Source organism: Propithecus coquereli, unplaced genomic scaffold (assembly GCF_000956105.1).
Source record: "Propithecus coquereli isolate 6110/MARCELLA unplaced genomic scaffold, Pcoq_1.0 Scaffold803, whole genome shotgun sequence".
In the NCBI taxonomy this organism is placed as follows: Eukaryota; Metazoa; Chordata; class Mammalia; order Primates; family Indriidae; genus Propithecus; species Propithecus coquereli.
This window is the reverse complement of record NW_012154208.1, coordinates 389,614-403,169: the sequence shown is the minus strand read 5'-3', so window position 1 is coordinate 403,169 and position 13,556 is coordinate 389,614. Positions and strand designations below refer to the sequence as shown.

The following is a 13,556-nucleotide window of genomic DNA, read 5'->3' as shown; positions in this document are numbered from 1 at the left end:
CGCGCACGCACCCTCCTCTGCTCTGCCAGCGCCTGCGACGCTGCGTGTTCCCCTGAGAGAGCTGTGGCCCGAGGGCAAATGCCATGGAACTCAAGCCAGACGGACCTTCCCAAGGAAGACCGAACACGGAACACACGCCTGTCGCCCTGCTCTCAGTAGCCCCACCCCACACGGGGCTCAGACCCCGCAGCCACAGCCCCCCGGTGCCCCCACTCCGGGCCTGGCCTGAGCTGAGGACCCGCTGAGTCACCCCTGACCCGCACGGGGTCAGCCCAGCCCAGCCTCCCAGACAGGCTCTGGCACAGAGGCCATAGAAAGTCTGACCCCCAAGTCACTTTTCCACCAATAAACATAATCTCACACCTTCATTTTCCTCCCGTCCGGAGGCAGCAGCGTCACCCACGGCTGGGGAGAGATGGCGGAGCAGGAACGCGCTAGCGTAGCTGTTCCCGGGAACCGCAGGGCTTTCTAAGGTTTGGCGGGTGACACCCCCTTAAGAAGGCCCAGCGGTTCCAGCAACCGCTCTGTGTTAGGGCGGTCCTTCTGCACCATCCACTCCCAGGCGCGGGGGGTGGTCGGGTGGGGTCGCCCCTCACGGCGCGGACGTGGAGATCCGGCATCAGGACCAAGCGTGAGGACTGGCTAGCCACGTCAGGTCTTCCCACCTGACACCCTCTTGCTGCCACACGGACCGAGCAGCCGGGGAGGGGCCCCAGCGCAGAGGCGTCTCCGCAGGTCTGGGCCCGGCTGTTTCTGGCTCTGAATTCGCCCTCCTTCCTGCCGTCCCCATCCACAGCCGGGACAACACGAGTGACTGCTCACATCACACAAAGGGCCAGATCGGGAGACCTGCTGTCCTTGCTGCCCCCAGACGGTTCCGGACGCGTAACCGGGCTGCGATCCTGGTTGAACGAATGAATGAATGAATGAATGAATGCATGCAAGTAGTCTTCAGGCTCTGTCAAACCAAAACCCACCACCGCATCGCCAGTGACCGCTCTGGGTGTCGGGGCTACCGGTGATTTTAACATCCTTCCTGGGGTAGCCCAGGTAACCCCTGTGCACCTGTGAGGCCCCGTCCCAAGACGGTGTCAGTCAGAAACCTGATGCACCAAACGCTGGTGTAACCACCCCCAAGCGCTCCTGGTTCTCCAAGGATCTCTCCCACCTGCAGCCCCTCCCCACACCCACCCTTCCCCACACGCGTGTGCCCGCTGGACTCTGAACTGTCGCGTCCTTTGGAAGGAGAGCGTGGACAGGACACGGGTGTGCAGGTGAGCAGGTGTGGAGCCGCCTGGCGCTGCCGCGCAGAGGCCGAGACGCCTGGCGTTGCTGCCCAGGCCCTCCCCGCCCGCTGGACGGCCGTGGTCTGAGGCCTGAGTTAAGGTGCCTACTGTGCGCGCCCCGGTGTGGGTACAGCCAGGAGGCCTGGAGCGGCCCAGCCCACGCTCCCTCCCACACACAGATCGCATGTTGAGGCCAAGCCCCAGGGTGATGGCGTTTGGAGGGGAGCCTTTGGGAGGCCATTAGGGTTAGACGAGGTCAGGGGCGAACCAGGAAGGGATGAGTGTCCCGTGAGAAGAGGCGCCGGGGCGCGTGCTCTCTCTCCCACCCCCACTGAGGATGCAGAGCGACAGCGTCTGCAGGCCGGGAAGACACCCCCTCCGGGCACCAAATCTGCCGTCCTTCAGAACTGAGAGAATGTTTGCTGTTTAAGAGGCCCCGTCTGCGGCCTTGTGTACAGCCCCGCACTGACACCTGGATAAGGTCCCCCAGCCAGACAGCTCTCCATGTCGTGGGGACTGGGCACAGTGACTGCACACTCCTCAGTGGCCACCGATGAGCCCCTCACATCCTCCCGTGGGAGCCAGGGGCGCCCACCCTCTTGTCCCTGCGAGACGGCCTCCACGGCCTGCGGGCTCGCTGTTCCTGAGTGCGCCGTGGGCCAACGTGGCCTGCAGGTCGGAATCGGGCCCGGCCAGCCCAGTGGCGCTGCAGGGCCGCTCACCCACTCGCGGAGGTTCTGGGAGCCGCAGCTGCAGGAGCAGCAGCGGGAGGCGGGGGTCAAGTGCGGTGGTGAGAGCTGCAGGGGCAGCTCCAGCGCCGCCCCCAACCACCGAGCACCCAGCCTGGGAACACCCAAACCAGAGCGGCCGGGCACAGCCCACCTGCAGAGGGGCTTCAAGGCTGCAGCCAGGCGGAGGCAGCTTGGCAAACGCCGATTCCGTACGAACTGCAAACCGAAAATATTCTCTGGTTCCAAACACACACTGGCGTCTCTCCGAGGAAGAGCGAGGAAAAACTGCGATGTCCATCTGATGGCAGGCGCTGCGTTGCCACTGTCCTCTCTGCGATCTCACGCGCACCCGCAGCGGCATCCTCTCGGGAAGCCCCTGATGGGGAGCCCCAGAGCTGGGTGTCGGGGGAGGCGCGCTCTAGAGGAGGACAAGATACTTTGTGCAGCGCTGGGGCCTTTTCACCAAACAGCGGAGGCTGCGTGTTTACCCGTGAAATGTAGAAATACAATTATACGTACTACCTGTTGGAGGAGAAGAAAGGGCTGTTTCATGTTAACTAAAAGGTCTGGGGTCTTCCAAGTTGTTTTTGACCAGGTAGAAACTACCATTATAATTTTTTAAATCACTAACAGCTGGACAGAGCCAGACCCAGCCCATCTACGCTCCTCTAAGATGCGGCTGGCAGATAATGATTGATTGATCACTAACGCTGGCCACGCATTCTGCAAATGAAAGTCCCAGGCGCTACACACCACAGCTGTGTACACCCAGCCGACCTCTCCCAGCGCTGGGCAGAAACGTCTCCTCCCAGGAGCGGTTCATTGTGCCTTTTTGCAACAGGGATTTCTGGGCAACTGGAATTCTTTCTCTGTCTAAATTACATTCTCTCAGCAAAACTGACTTTTCCCCTCACAGAGGAATTGTTTTTAATTTGGGCCTTGACTGGTGCACAGCAAGTTCTCACATTTTATTTCAAGAGCATTGCACTTCCTGCGTTTATCTACCGGCAAGCTTCGCGTGAGGTTTACGAACACTAGACATGCAATATGCAAAAACTGCCCTGAGTGGAGATGTCTCAGCAACTTCAAAATGCTAGGGCTGGGGCAAGACCTGACTTTCCTTCTGCAGAACGGGCAGGGGGCGGGCGGGTGTGGAGACCACCGGGACAGCCGGCCGTGCAAGGTCTGATCGCCACTGCCTGGGTTTCAAATCTCAGGACAGCACAGAAGTCTCTGGAACAGGATCAGGAACACCAGTGTCCAGTGTGCCCTGGGCTGAGAGCGGGTCCTTACCAAGGTCCAGTCCAGGAGGCACGTCCAGGAGTTGCTGCAGCAAGACCCGTGGGGCGGGGCAGCTCCTCCTGGCCCAGACCCTCCGCCTGGCTCCCACAGGCGGCTCTGTGAGAACCCGGGACATGGGAGGGAGGCACGTGAGGTGAAGGCTGAAGACCACACCTCGCCAGACGTCCAGAGGCGGCCACCACGTCTGGATCACTGCTTTGTGTCGGCTTGACTACGAGGCCTGCCGGGGCCCCCGAACAGACCAGGGCAGGAGGGGAAGTCGGGGCAGGTGAGGGACTGATTCATCATAACTGCGGTCTTGGGGCGGGCGGGTGGCCAACAGCTCCAAACCAAGGGCCAACGGACGGTGGACTGTGGTTTGGGATCTCCATGCTGCCCTCCCCGTGGACACGGCTCTGGTCAGGTGCGACCAGGACTCCAACCTACGTGACCAGAGGAGGGGAGGGCGGCGGACCCCTAAACCGGGAGGCTGCACGGGCTGCGCGTGTCGAGTCCTTTACTGTCAGGGTGGAAGCCTGCGAGTGCTCACGGCAGGTTGGAGACAGAATTTCACAAGGAGCAGGGAAGGAAAGTGCTTAAACTCATGTGCTCGTTTTCTTGGTGGGAAGAGTGATGTCATGGCGACGCTCTGCACTAGAAAACCCACGGTGACGGGATTCACTCTCTCCAGTCGTCTCCTCCTTTGCGCCTTAGCCCCCACGCCCCAGAGTCCAGCCCACCAGGCCTCAGCGCACAGGTCGGCAGGGGTCTTGCCAAGGCCACATCAACCGTAATGCTGGGCCCTCCTCTCCCAGCGCACGCGGCGCAGCCTCCTTGCCCCTCCCCTCACTCCCACGTCCAGCTTCCGCCCGCCTCAGACCCGACGTCTCCAGGGGGGCTACGTGGGGTGCCCTGGCGTTCAGGCCAGGCCCTCCTCAGACCCCGACACGCTCGCCCCCCTGCTGGGCTCGAGTCCCGCAGCTTTTCAGGTTTCTACGCAAACGACCCACAGCGGGAGCCTGTGCCTGAGCCTGTCCCTGCGCGGCAGCCCCGGGCCCTGCGTTCCGTGCTGCGTCCGTCCACGGCTGAGAGCGGTGCCTGGCACACGAGGCCCACGACGCTCGCCATGTGGCAGAACATGCATTACCACGTGCAACGTGCCAGAGGAAATGCCCTTTTGAAAATTAAAAGCCGGGGTTTTTAATATAATCACTAGGCACAGCCTCATTATAAAAATGCTTATTCTATGAAACTACAGGGCCCAAAACGACTGCTTCCCAAACGTGAGCAACTATGGGGTCTAACCGGGAAGCTTCAGAATTTCAAAGTGTTCACTTATGAAAAATGTATTCTTAGTAAAACAATTTAGGAATTTCATAACTGTTAAGTCAATAGTACATACAAATGAGCAAACTTATTCACGGTTGAAGGTTAAATCTGACTGCATCAGGCTTCCTGTTAGAAGAATCCTTACATCAGCCTCTTTCGGCGACCACAGCCACGCTGCGCCAGGTGGGCACGTCTGCCTCAGTCCACCACGCGGAGAACACCAGCGGGACCCGTCTGCAACTGCAGCTCTGGCCTGTGCAATGCAAGGGGGTCCCACACCCGGACTAGCAGAGTCCAGCCTCCCGGGGGGGCCAGAGGCCGAGACCGCTCTACTGAGAAGGGCTCCTGCCATTCAACTCACGGATGCGTCCCTTCTAAAACGCACTTGCCTTTGTGCAAGTCGAGGAAGCATTAAGTGATCCTGGGGGGAGGGAGGGTTGACTGCTGAGATGCCGCCTGGTTTCCGCCTCGTGATTTTCCTAAAGCAGAGGCTTGGGTTCCCAGCTTTTATTGACACGCAGGTGTACAGCCCCAAGTCACCTGGGCACGTGCTTCCGTGCACCGCACCCCGACCTGCGGTGGCTGCTGCTACACACGCTCTTCTTCTCCAAGCCCCAAATGCTCCCTCCGCCAAAAGCGGAGCTCCACTCTGCCAAAGCCCCGCTCCTGCAGACCCGCGCCCGGGGTGAGCGTGGACTGTGCTTTCTCACCAGCAAGCAGCCGCCCGCTTGCCTCTTTGCTCTGACACATAAAAGCCAGAAAATCCCACCTGGTAACAAGACAGAACCATTCCAAGCCAAGCAGTGGCCAAAACACGGGACAAATGTCAAGCCGGACAAGAGCGTCTTCCACTTCTGCCGTCTTACAGAACCTGGCACTGGAATTACGCCGAGCACAGTGGCCTCAGGGTGGATGGTCAGACCCCGGGCTCCTGCCACACCTCGGCAGGGGGAGGGGCTATTCACGGCCGCTCCATCCCACCCGCTGGTCAGTGGTCAGTGCGGCCGGACACGGCCGCCGGGCACCCCAGCGCTGCCCACCACGCCCTGCTTCGCTGAGGTGGACGCAAGTCACTGCATGTAACTTCCTCTGAGAAGCTCGATGTTCTTAACTATTGCCTTATAAAATCTGATAGTAGACCAGAGAGATACTTTAGGGAAAAACAAGGACTTTCTCTTCGATACAAAATTCTCACGCCTGTAAACACATGACTATTAAGGATAAAATGCAGATGCGAACCCTATTGTTGCAACGACATGCTTATTTCCTGATCGTCAAAGCACTGAGAATTCCAGCGCAGTGTCAAAAATCCAGGGTTTTATTTCGACCCTGTGTTATTTGTGAAGGGCTGTAAGCACGTTTGTGAAGCTAAACCACACACTGCTCTGACGTAAGATTAGGGGCGTTTACTAACATCTTCGAGGTTCGGAGAGAAGACTTGGATGATGTTTCCTCACCTTCCTCTGTCCAGCAAACACGGGAAACACCAGAAAAGGAAAGAGATGAACTTCCCCAGCACCACCAATCACAGCCTTCGCATTCCACCCGGGGGCTGAAACCACACAGGGCCAGACACACACCTGGGCAGGTGGGCGGTCAGCGTCCCCGCGCCCACACGGTGCTGGCAGGGACGGGGCCCGGCTGGGCAGCCTGGTCCCTCCGACCGTCCTGACCACGCTGAGGACACACCGGCGCTGCCCTCAAGGCCTCAGTAAACAGCTAGCTCGTTACGGCCAAAGGCACTAGGAACATCCAAAGTAATTAAAGATGTTTTCCTTTCTCCTTCCTCCTCGCCTTAATGGGTTTGTGAGGTGCTCAGCCCAAAAGACACTTTGGGACTGGCCCAGTGCCCAGCTGTGCTTTCATTTAATGATTAAAGCCACTGGCTTCTTAGTGAAATGCAAACCTCAGCCATTAAATCTGGACTCCAACTCAAAACTGCTGGGAAACTCTAATTTCAATTCTTAGAGTAAGGAAAGAAGGAAGGAAGGAAGCAGGGAGGGAAGGAACAAAGGATGGAAGGAAGGAAGGAAGGAAGACGGAGAGAGGGCAGACACAGGGAGGGAGGGAGGTGGAGGGAAGGAGGGAAGGAGAGGGGAGGGGGAGCAGCGTGCATCTTTCCTGAGTGAGCTCCGCAGCCGCGAGGCCCAGCAGAACCCCCTGTGACGGTGAAACGGTCTCTTCCGCGCTGCCCAAACTGAAACCACTGCCCACACAGCTGCTGAGAACTTGAACCATGGCCAGTGCAACTAAGGAACTGAATTTTAAAGTGTATTAAATTTTAATTAATTTAAATTTAAACAGCCACACGTGGCCAGGAACCACCTCACTGGAAAGAGCGCAGCTCTACAGCAGAAAACGCAGTTCACGGGACGCACGGCTGACAGCCCCGGCGGGTGAAACGCGGAGCCGCGGCCGGCTTGCTCTGGCCTTCTAAGTCCCCATGGAGGTGAGTAAAGAAACGTGCTTTTCTTTCCTGTTTCTCATTCTTGACTGACAGCCTGACTTTGGGAGGTAAAAAAAGAACATATTGTTTTGCTTTTGCATTTTATCCCACCAACACTCTAAGCCCCAGTCTCCCTTCAGAGAAAGGAGTTCTGAAAGCAGCTGAGGCTGGTCATCACATGAATCTTTTCTAAAATGTCTTTTAAATCACAGACATTATTCTGTGAATCTGTGATAATTTTCTTTCTCTTTCTGGTACTTCTTCACTTCTTTCCTTTTTGCTCTAATGTAGCGGTCAGATTACTAAAGCAAAGAGTACTGCAAGTCCGAACTACGCCAAACCACGTCAAATCAAATGGCGGGAGCGGTGTGTAAACGTGTGCGTGCTCATGTATGTCCGTGTGCACGTGTGCATCTGGGACATGCCCGTGTGCAGAGGTATACTGAGGAGAAGTCCCATAGAAATCGTTTTATTTCTCAAAGTGTGGAGAAATAACATACACACAGCGCGCCGTGTTGGAATGACAGCTTCCATTTTTTCTCCAGTGATAATTATGGGTCATTCCAAAATAAACCTAGAAGGTTCCAAAACCTTTTAATGGAAGCTGTTTCTTCCGACTGCATTAACTATACCACAGGGCAGACTGCGCTTTGCTAGGCCATTTCTTCTACTGTGCGATTTTCGGATCATTTACTTCCCCGCACCCCCCACCCCCCAATTTTAAAGCTACGTGGAGTCCACGCGAGTCCGGCGGACCAGAGCTGCTTCGTCGCCGTGCTGCAGCGGAGCGGAGGGCGGCCCGTTCACTTCAGCCAGATCCACTTGTCGCCGACGTCGGCATTGTACCCAGGTTGGTACTTGCGGCCTGGCAGCTGTGGGAAGGAAAAGCCATTGGCACAGTGTTGAAAACGAGCGAATGTTCTCCTAGCTCACCCAACAGGTACCTTCCGTTCATTCGTTCACTCAGCGCTGTCAGTGAGTGCCTGCTCCATAGCAGGGCTGTTGTGAGTGCAAGGACACCACCGGAGTTAAACCGTAACACAACCCTGACTTCCAGAAGCTTCCATCCTAGGGTTGGGAGTTGCCAATGAAACCAAACCACCTAAGTGTTCTCATTAATGTGAGGAGGGTGACAGGTGCCACTGGAAGGAGGACAGAGGATGGTGCGGTGGCACTTGGGTAAGAGCTGGGGGTGGGAGCACCGTGATACCAGGGGGCTCAGGCCGAGGAAACTGCAGTCCATCCTCACGCTTTGGCCACCCCGATCTGGAACAGCAGGTGACTCTGAAAAACCCACTGGTGAAATCGCCCATGGAGAAGCCCCTGTAGTGGCCAGGGGCCTGGCTGCAAACAGCACTCGCGCGAGGATCAAGGTGAGTTTAGTTCAGGCCTTTGGAGCAGGTGTGGGCCGGGCTGAGGAAAACCAACAAAGGAAGGGAAGCCCGCCAGGCCCGGCCACGGCGGGAGCTGCAGGAGCCAGGGGAGGAAACAGCCCTCAGAACACAGACAGCGGCGGTGGCAGGAGAGGGGCCGGCCCAGAGCAGGGTTCCTGTCAGGGAGCCCCAACCCTCCCGCCCTCTGATCTGCCGGGGCCTCCCGCTGCCTCCACCCCGCCGGAACTCACGGTGGGAGCCCCGGCGACACAGTCCACAGGGGCCAGCCTCTCAGGGCACAGGGCAGGAGAGGACCTGGGTGGCAACACGAGGACGGTGCACAGGAGCGTCCCCAACTGCGAGAGACGACTGCAGGAGAGAAGGTGGCGGCCTGGAGCTGGCTGGGAAGGTCACAGGAAGAAGCACCTGCTCCCAGCGTGGCGGCCTCACCTCGGTGCTGGAAGCATAAGCCTAAACCCGACAGGAGTTTTGCTGTGACCAGGGACACGGTCTGGCACGATGTTTCGCCAAGTTATAGTAAGTGGGAAAAAATATAGAGTTTTTTCATGTTTTCAAATCAATATGGACAAACAGCAGATTTTATAGACTACACTCACAAGAATCTTCCAAATTCTGCCCTCACGAACAGGTGCTAAAACTATTTTTTTAAAAAGTCAAACTTTTCCTTTATTCTAATCAACAAAAGGCATTCACAGCCAGCCACACCAGCCACGCCAGCCACGACTGCCTGGACCACACGCCACTGGCACGTGCCCCTGCCCAGCCTCGCCAGCCGAGACGGACGCACGAAGGACGAGTTGCCTGAGTGAGCAGCAGAGCCGTCGCAAGACCAGCTGTCTCAGAAACGAGGGCCGGCAGCGCTGACGATCTTCTTCGGGGCGCTGGGTCCCCCCTCTACCTTTCCCAGACAGCGCCTGCCTTCCTAGGAGCACGGTCGGAAGCGGGAGCCGGGCCGTGGAAGCGGGAGCCGGGCTGTGGCGCTATCGGCACTCGCCTGGAGCGGGGAGGGGCTGCGGTGCGGGCCGACGCGGATATGTGGCCCAGGGAAGGCGAGCGCCGGTCCCGTCGTGGCAACGCCGAGGGGGAGTGGCCTGTGGGTGCCACACGGCGGCCGCTGTGCAGAGATGACCAGAGCAGCTGGAAAACTGGGTCTGTGGCTCAAAGTCACGGCTGTGCAGCCACCACCCAGCAGCTGAGGGAGGGCTGCCACTGGACAGTGTCCAGAGTGACAAGAGAGGATAGAGTGGGTCGCACCAGGGCATGGCCGAGCCGGGCCCGCAGAGAAGCTGAGCAGAAGGGAGGCGAGCGGTCAGGAGAGCAGACGGGCGACAGCACAGGACACACCAGGCCTCAAGCCCAACGGCAACCACGTGGCCACCGGCTCTGCATGGGGACAAGGGCGGGAGAAGAGACCACACTGGGTGAGACACCACCAGCACCTGAGAGAGGGAGACAGGATGGGGCTGCCCTTACGTCGGGGCCCGGCGTGCGTGTGCGTGTGCGTGTGCGTGTGCGTGTGCTGAGGGGATGCTGGGCAGTCTCTGGATCGAGAGAGGGCGGGGACCGTGCCAGGCACGATGATGATACCCCTAGACCTGCGATGCGCGACCTCACGTGGCCAGGGCACTCTGCAGGTGGGTCGAGGATCCCGAGACGGGGTCATCTGTGTCACTGAGTGGACCCAGCGCCATCACCGGGGTCCCACAGATCAGGGAGATGTGACGCTACCGTGGGCTGCACCACGGAACGCAGGCAACTCTGGAAGCCAGAACAGGAAAGGAAACGGGTTCTCCCTCCAGCCTCCAGAAGGACCCAGTCCTGCCAGCCTTGACTTTAGGATTCTGATGCCCTAGAACTGCAGGAGAAAACAACTGTGTTGCTCTGAGCCACTCGGTCTGTGGCAGTCTGTCACAGCAACGACAGGACACTCGTACAGGCTGTTCTGCTTCTTGTCACGGGAACGCTCGGGCAGGTCTGCACGGCAGAAGGGAACGGTGCAGAGGGATAGGCTGGAGCCGCAGGAGAGGGCAGGTGGCCCACTGAGAGCAAGCGCAGAGGGAGGGCAGGCCGGAGAGCGCCGACCAAGCCGCATGCTTGCAGCGCACTCCGCCGCGAGAAATCCGGCAGAGCGGCTGCTGACACGACTGCTGCGGCAAGAAAGCCACGCTTTAGTTGTGACCACGTGTGCAAGGTGGCCCCGCCAAAAAACAGCTCCTCTTTACCTGAAGGGCCGACCGCCGAGTTATGTCCACAGAACAGAAAGCTGAGGCCTCGCAGGAGAACTGAAAGGCTGCCCATCTCACGAGCCCGCACGGTGGCCAGCGGGCACCCTCCTGGCACCCTGGACCAGCCCTCCCGGGTTTACGACGTCTGACCCCAACAGAGGAGCCACGCGGGTCTGCTCAGAGCAGCACCCACAGAGGGAGGCCCAGGCTGGGCACCGTCTGGCTGTTTTCACCTTTGCAATCGAGTTTTAAACCTGAGCAGAGAACATAAACTAGCAAAACATCGAGCTGGCTGAGTCTGGGCAGCGTCCACTAATTGCCTCACAGACTTTGCTGTCCAGACGTCTTGGGCAGCGTTTTATTGGCCTTTAATATCCAGGAGGGTTTTCAGACCATTGGGGTCTCTTTCCAGTGCTTTTAAGCCCACGGAGACCCACGGGGAGGGTTTTCATTTGGAGCAACTCGCACCAAGAGAACATGAAATCTGCGCATTTAACTTCATCAATTCCATGTCTGTACCTAATTTAAAAGAAACCTCCTGCCACCAAAACCCAGACCTCACTCATCGCCCTTTCCCTCGTGGGGCAGCCTTGCTCCAGAAGCGACGCCGGCCTCAGACTCAGCCCCAAGAGCCACGCTGCCCTGATCTGCCCGCTCGGGACCGCCTGGTGCCCCGCAGCGCACGTGGATGGTCAGGTAGAGAAGGTGTGCGGTTAGCTGTGCCAGGAGCGGCTTTAAAAATCAGAAAGACATTCATTCTAACCTCGTCAGAAGTCTGAGCCTCCGCTGCGTGCACACCGGTGAGCAAACCACAAACCCGCAAGGAACAAAACCAAGAGCAACTAACAGAAGGAATGAAAACCCTTCGATGCTCGTTCTTTGAAATTCCCCTCTGAACACACAACGCAAGGATGACTTCACAGACTGGACCTCCGAATTCTCAGCGTTTTGGACTCATTCAATTCATGGTACTTTGGTAAGTTTAATCCTTCCAGGAGGCTGTTTACCCACATTTTGCATTAAAAAAAAAAATCAAACACCAAGTTTACTAAAGGGGAAAAAAACAGTAAATTATAAAGCCAAACATTCAAAGTCCTCTTCCAGAGCCCAGTGGCTGAGCTGCCTCTACCCGAGGTCATGCACACACTCGTCCACCAGCAGCCATCCGGGGCCTTCGGCAGCAAGGCTCGGAGCCAGGAAGGAACTCCAGACAATGCGCCGAGGTGGCCACTGCCAGCAGCCTGGCAACGTGGCCCGACCCGGCCGAGGCACTGACTCCCCAGCCCTCAGCCTGCCGGTCACGAGGGCCCCGGCTGGAAACAAGCCCACCCCCTGGGCTGCACAGAGAGGGAGGCACCGCCCTCCTGAAGGAGGTGCGAGGGCGCGTGCGTGCATGCGTGTGCGTGCATGCGTGTGCACACGCTGCGGCCCAGGCTGCCTGGGGGTCTGGATCTGCATGTTCTTCTCCAGAAAAAGCACCTGAGCTGTACCCTGCTCGCACTGGCGTATCTCGATTCACACATGAGATCTGAAAGACACGGGGTCTGAATGCGACGCTCTGGTCAAAATCGTTCCCAATTTCCCTCAAATAGTTAAGTGTGTGCAGATCTGTGTGTCAGAAGGCCATGCTTAATTTACACTCACATTTTAAACACGATGACCTTCCTGACCTTCACGGGTGACGAACATTCACACACAGCCTGGCTGGGACCTCTCCCTGCCCCTGCTGATACGCACCCCTGCAAGGACAGACACGGAAGGAACCTGCGCCAGGGCCACCTCCCTGCGGGGGCGCTGGGGACACAGGATGACCGTGGAGCTGAGTCTGAGCCCGTGTCCTCCGGCCGCCCAGCCCGCCCGAGCGCTCGGCCACGCGCACGCCAGCCCCGCCTACTCCACCTGTAGCACATCGCGACCCGCAGCTGCGCTGCCTCTGCTTGCGGTTTCCCTCTTGTCAGTAACACTTCGAGCTGTCCCTCCAGATCTATGTGCTTAAGGTAAGTTTCTAGAAAGGGAACTGCTTGCTTAGGGAACAGCAATAAAGACCAGAGGGACAGATGCTGAGGCAGCCGTCAGAACGAGTTAGTCCAACAACGCAGGAGACGCTGGTCCAGGTTACTGCGCCACTGTTGAGACCCGCGGGGCTGACTTGGGGCTCCCGCTTCTCTTCATGAATTTCTGCCGGGCTCTTGGCCTTTCACCGCCTCGTGCTGCAGTCAGCAGACCACGGCCGCGGATCAGACCTGGCCCGTTGGCCGTTTCTGAAATAAGGTCTGCCGGGCGAGCAGTCGCGCCCACATGTTCACGCACTGCTGTGGCTGCTTTCGCACTTCGGTGGCAGAGTCGAGTGGTTGTGACAGGCCGTGTGGCCCGCAGAGCCAGGACTGTTTACTCTGGCTCTTCACAGGTAACACCTGGCTGACCGCGGGCCTAACCGAAAGCCAGCAAGGACATTAAAGCTGAATCCACTACTTGGAGTAAACTCACTTACTCTGCACCGATTTCATAGGTGCCAGGTCCCACGTCAGGTAACAGCGACAGCAAGGAGCAGAGCGGCTCACGCAGGTCCAGCCGGGGCTTCAGAGGCAGCCGAAGTGTGTCACTCTCCGTACCCAAAGTGATGCCACTGGGCGTGTGGGACTCAAGCGGAGCGCTGCACGAGTTCTGACGCTAGAAGAAGGTCCCCATCGCTAAATGCTACAAGCCAGGCTGGTATCTGGGCCTCGAGGGCTCAGGTCACACATCCAGGCTTCTCCCAGGTGCTTCTTGCTTGCATATGACCTAGAGAGGCTTCGACAGCCAGCCGCGTGGACAGCAGCTGAAGGGGGGAATATACATATCTGTACTCAATGTGTACAGATACA

At 58.1% G+C, this 13,556-nt stretch overlaps 1 protein-coding gene across 1 annotated transcript in view; it reads right to left on the bottom strand.

Annotated features, from left to right (window-relative positions):
- Nucleotides 1-7,476: 7,476 nt before the first annotated feature.
- NDUFA10 (NADH dehydrogenase (ubiquinone) 1 alpha subcomplex, 10, 42kDa) overlaps nucleotides 7,477-13,556 on the bottom strand; it is a 48,315-nt gene continuing 42,235 nt past the window's right edge. The window contains exon 10 of the mRNA XM_012663390.1: nucleotides 7,477-7,945. Coding sequence (XP_012518844.1) covers nucleotides 7,877-7,945 — 69 coding nt within the window. The 3' untranslated portion in view covers nucleotides 7,477-7,876. The remainder of the gene's footprint in view (nucleotides 7,946-13,556) is intronic.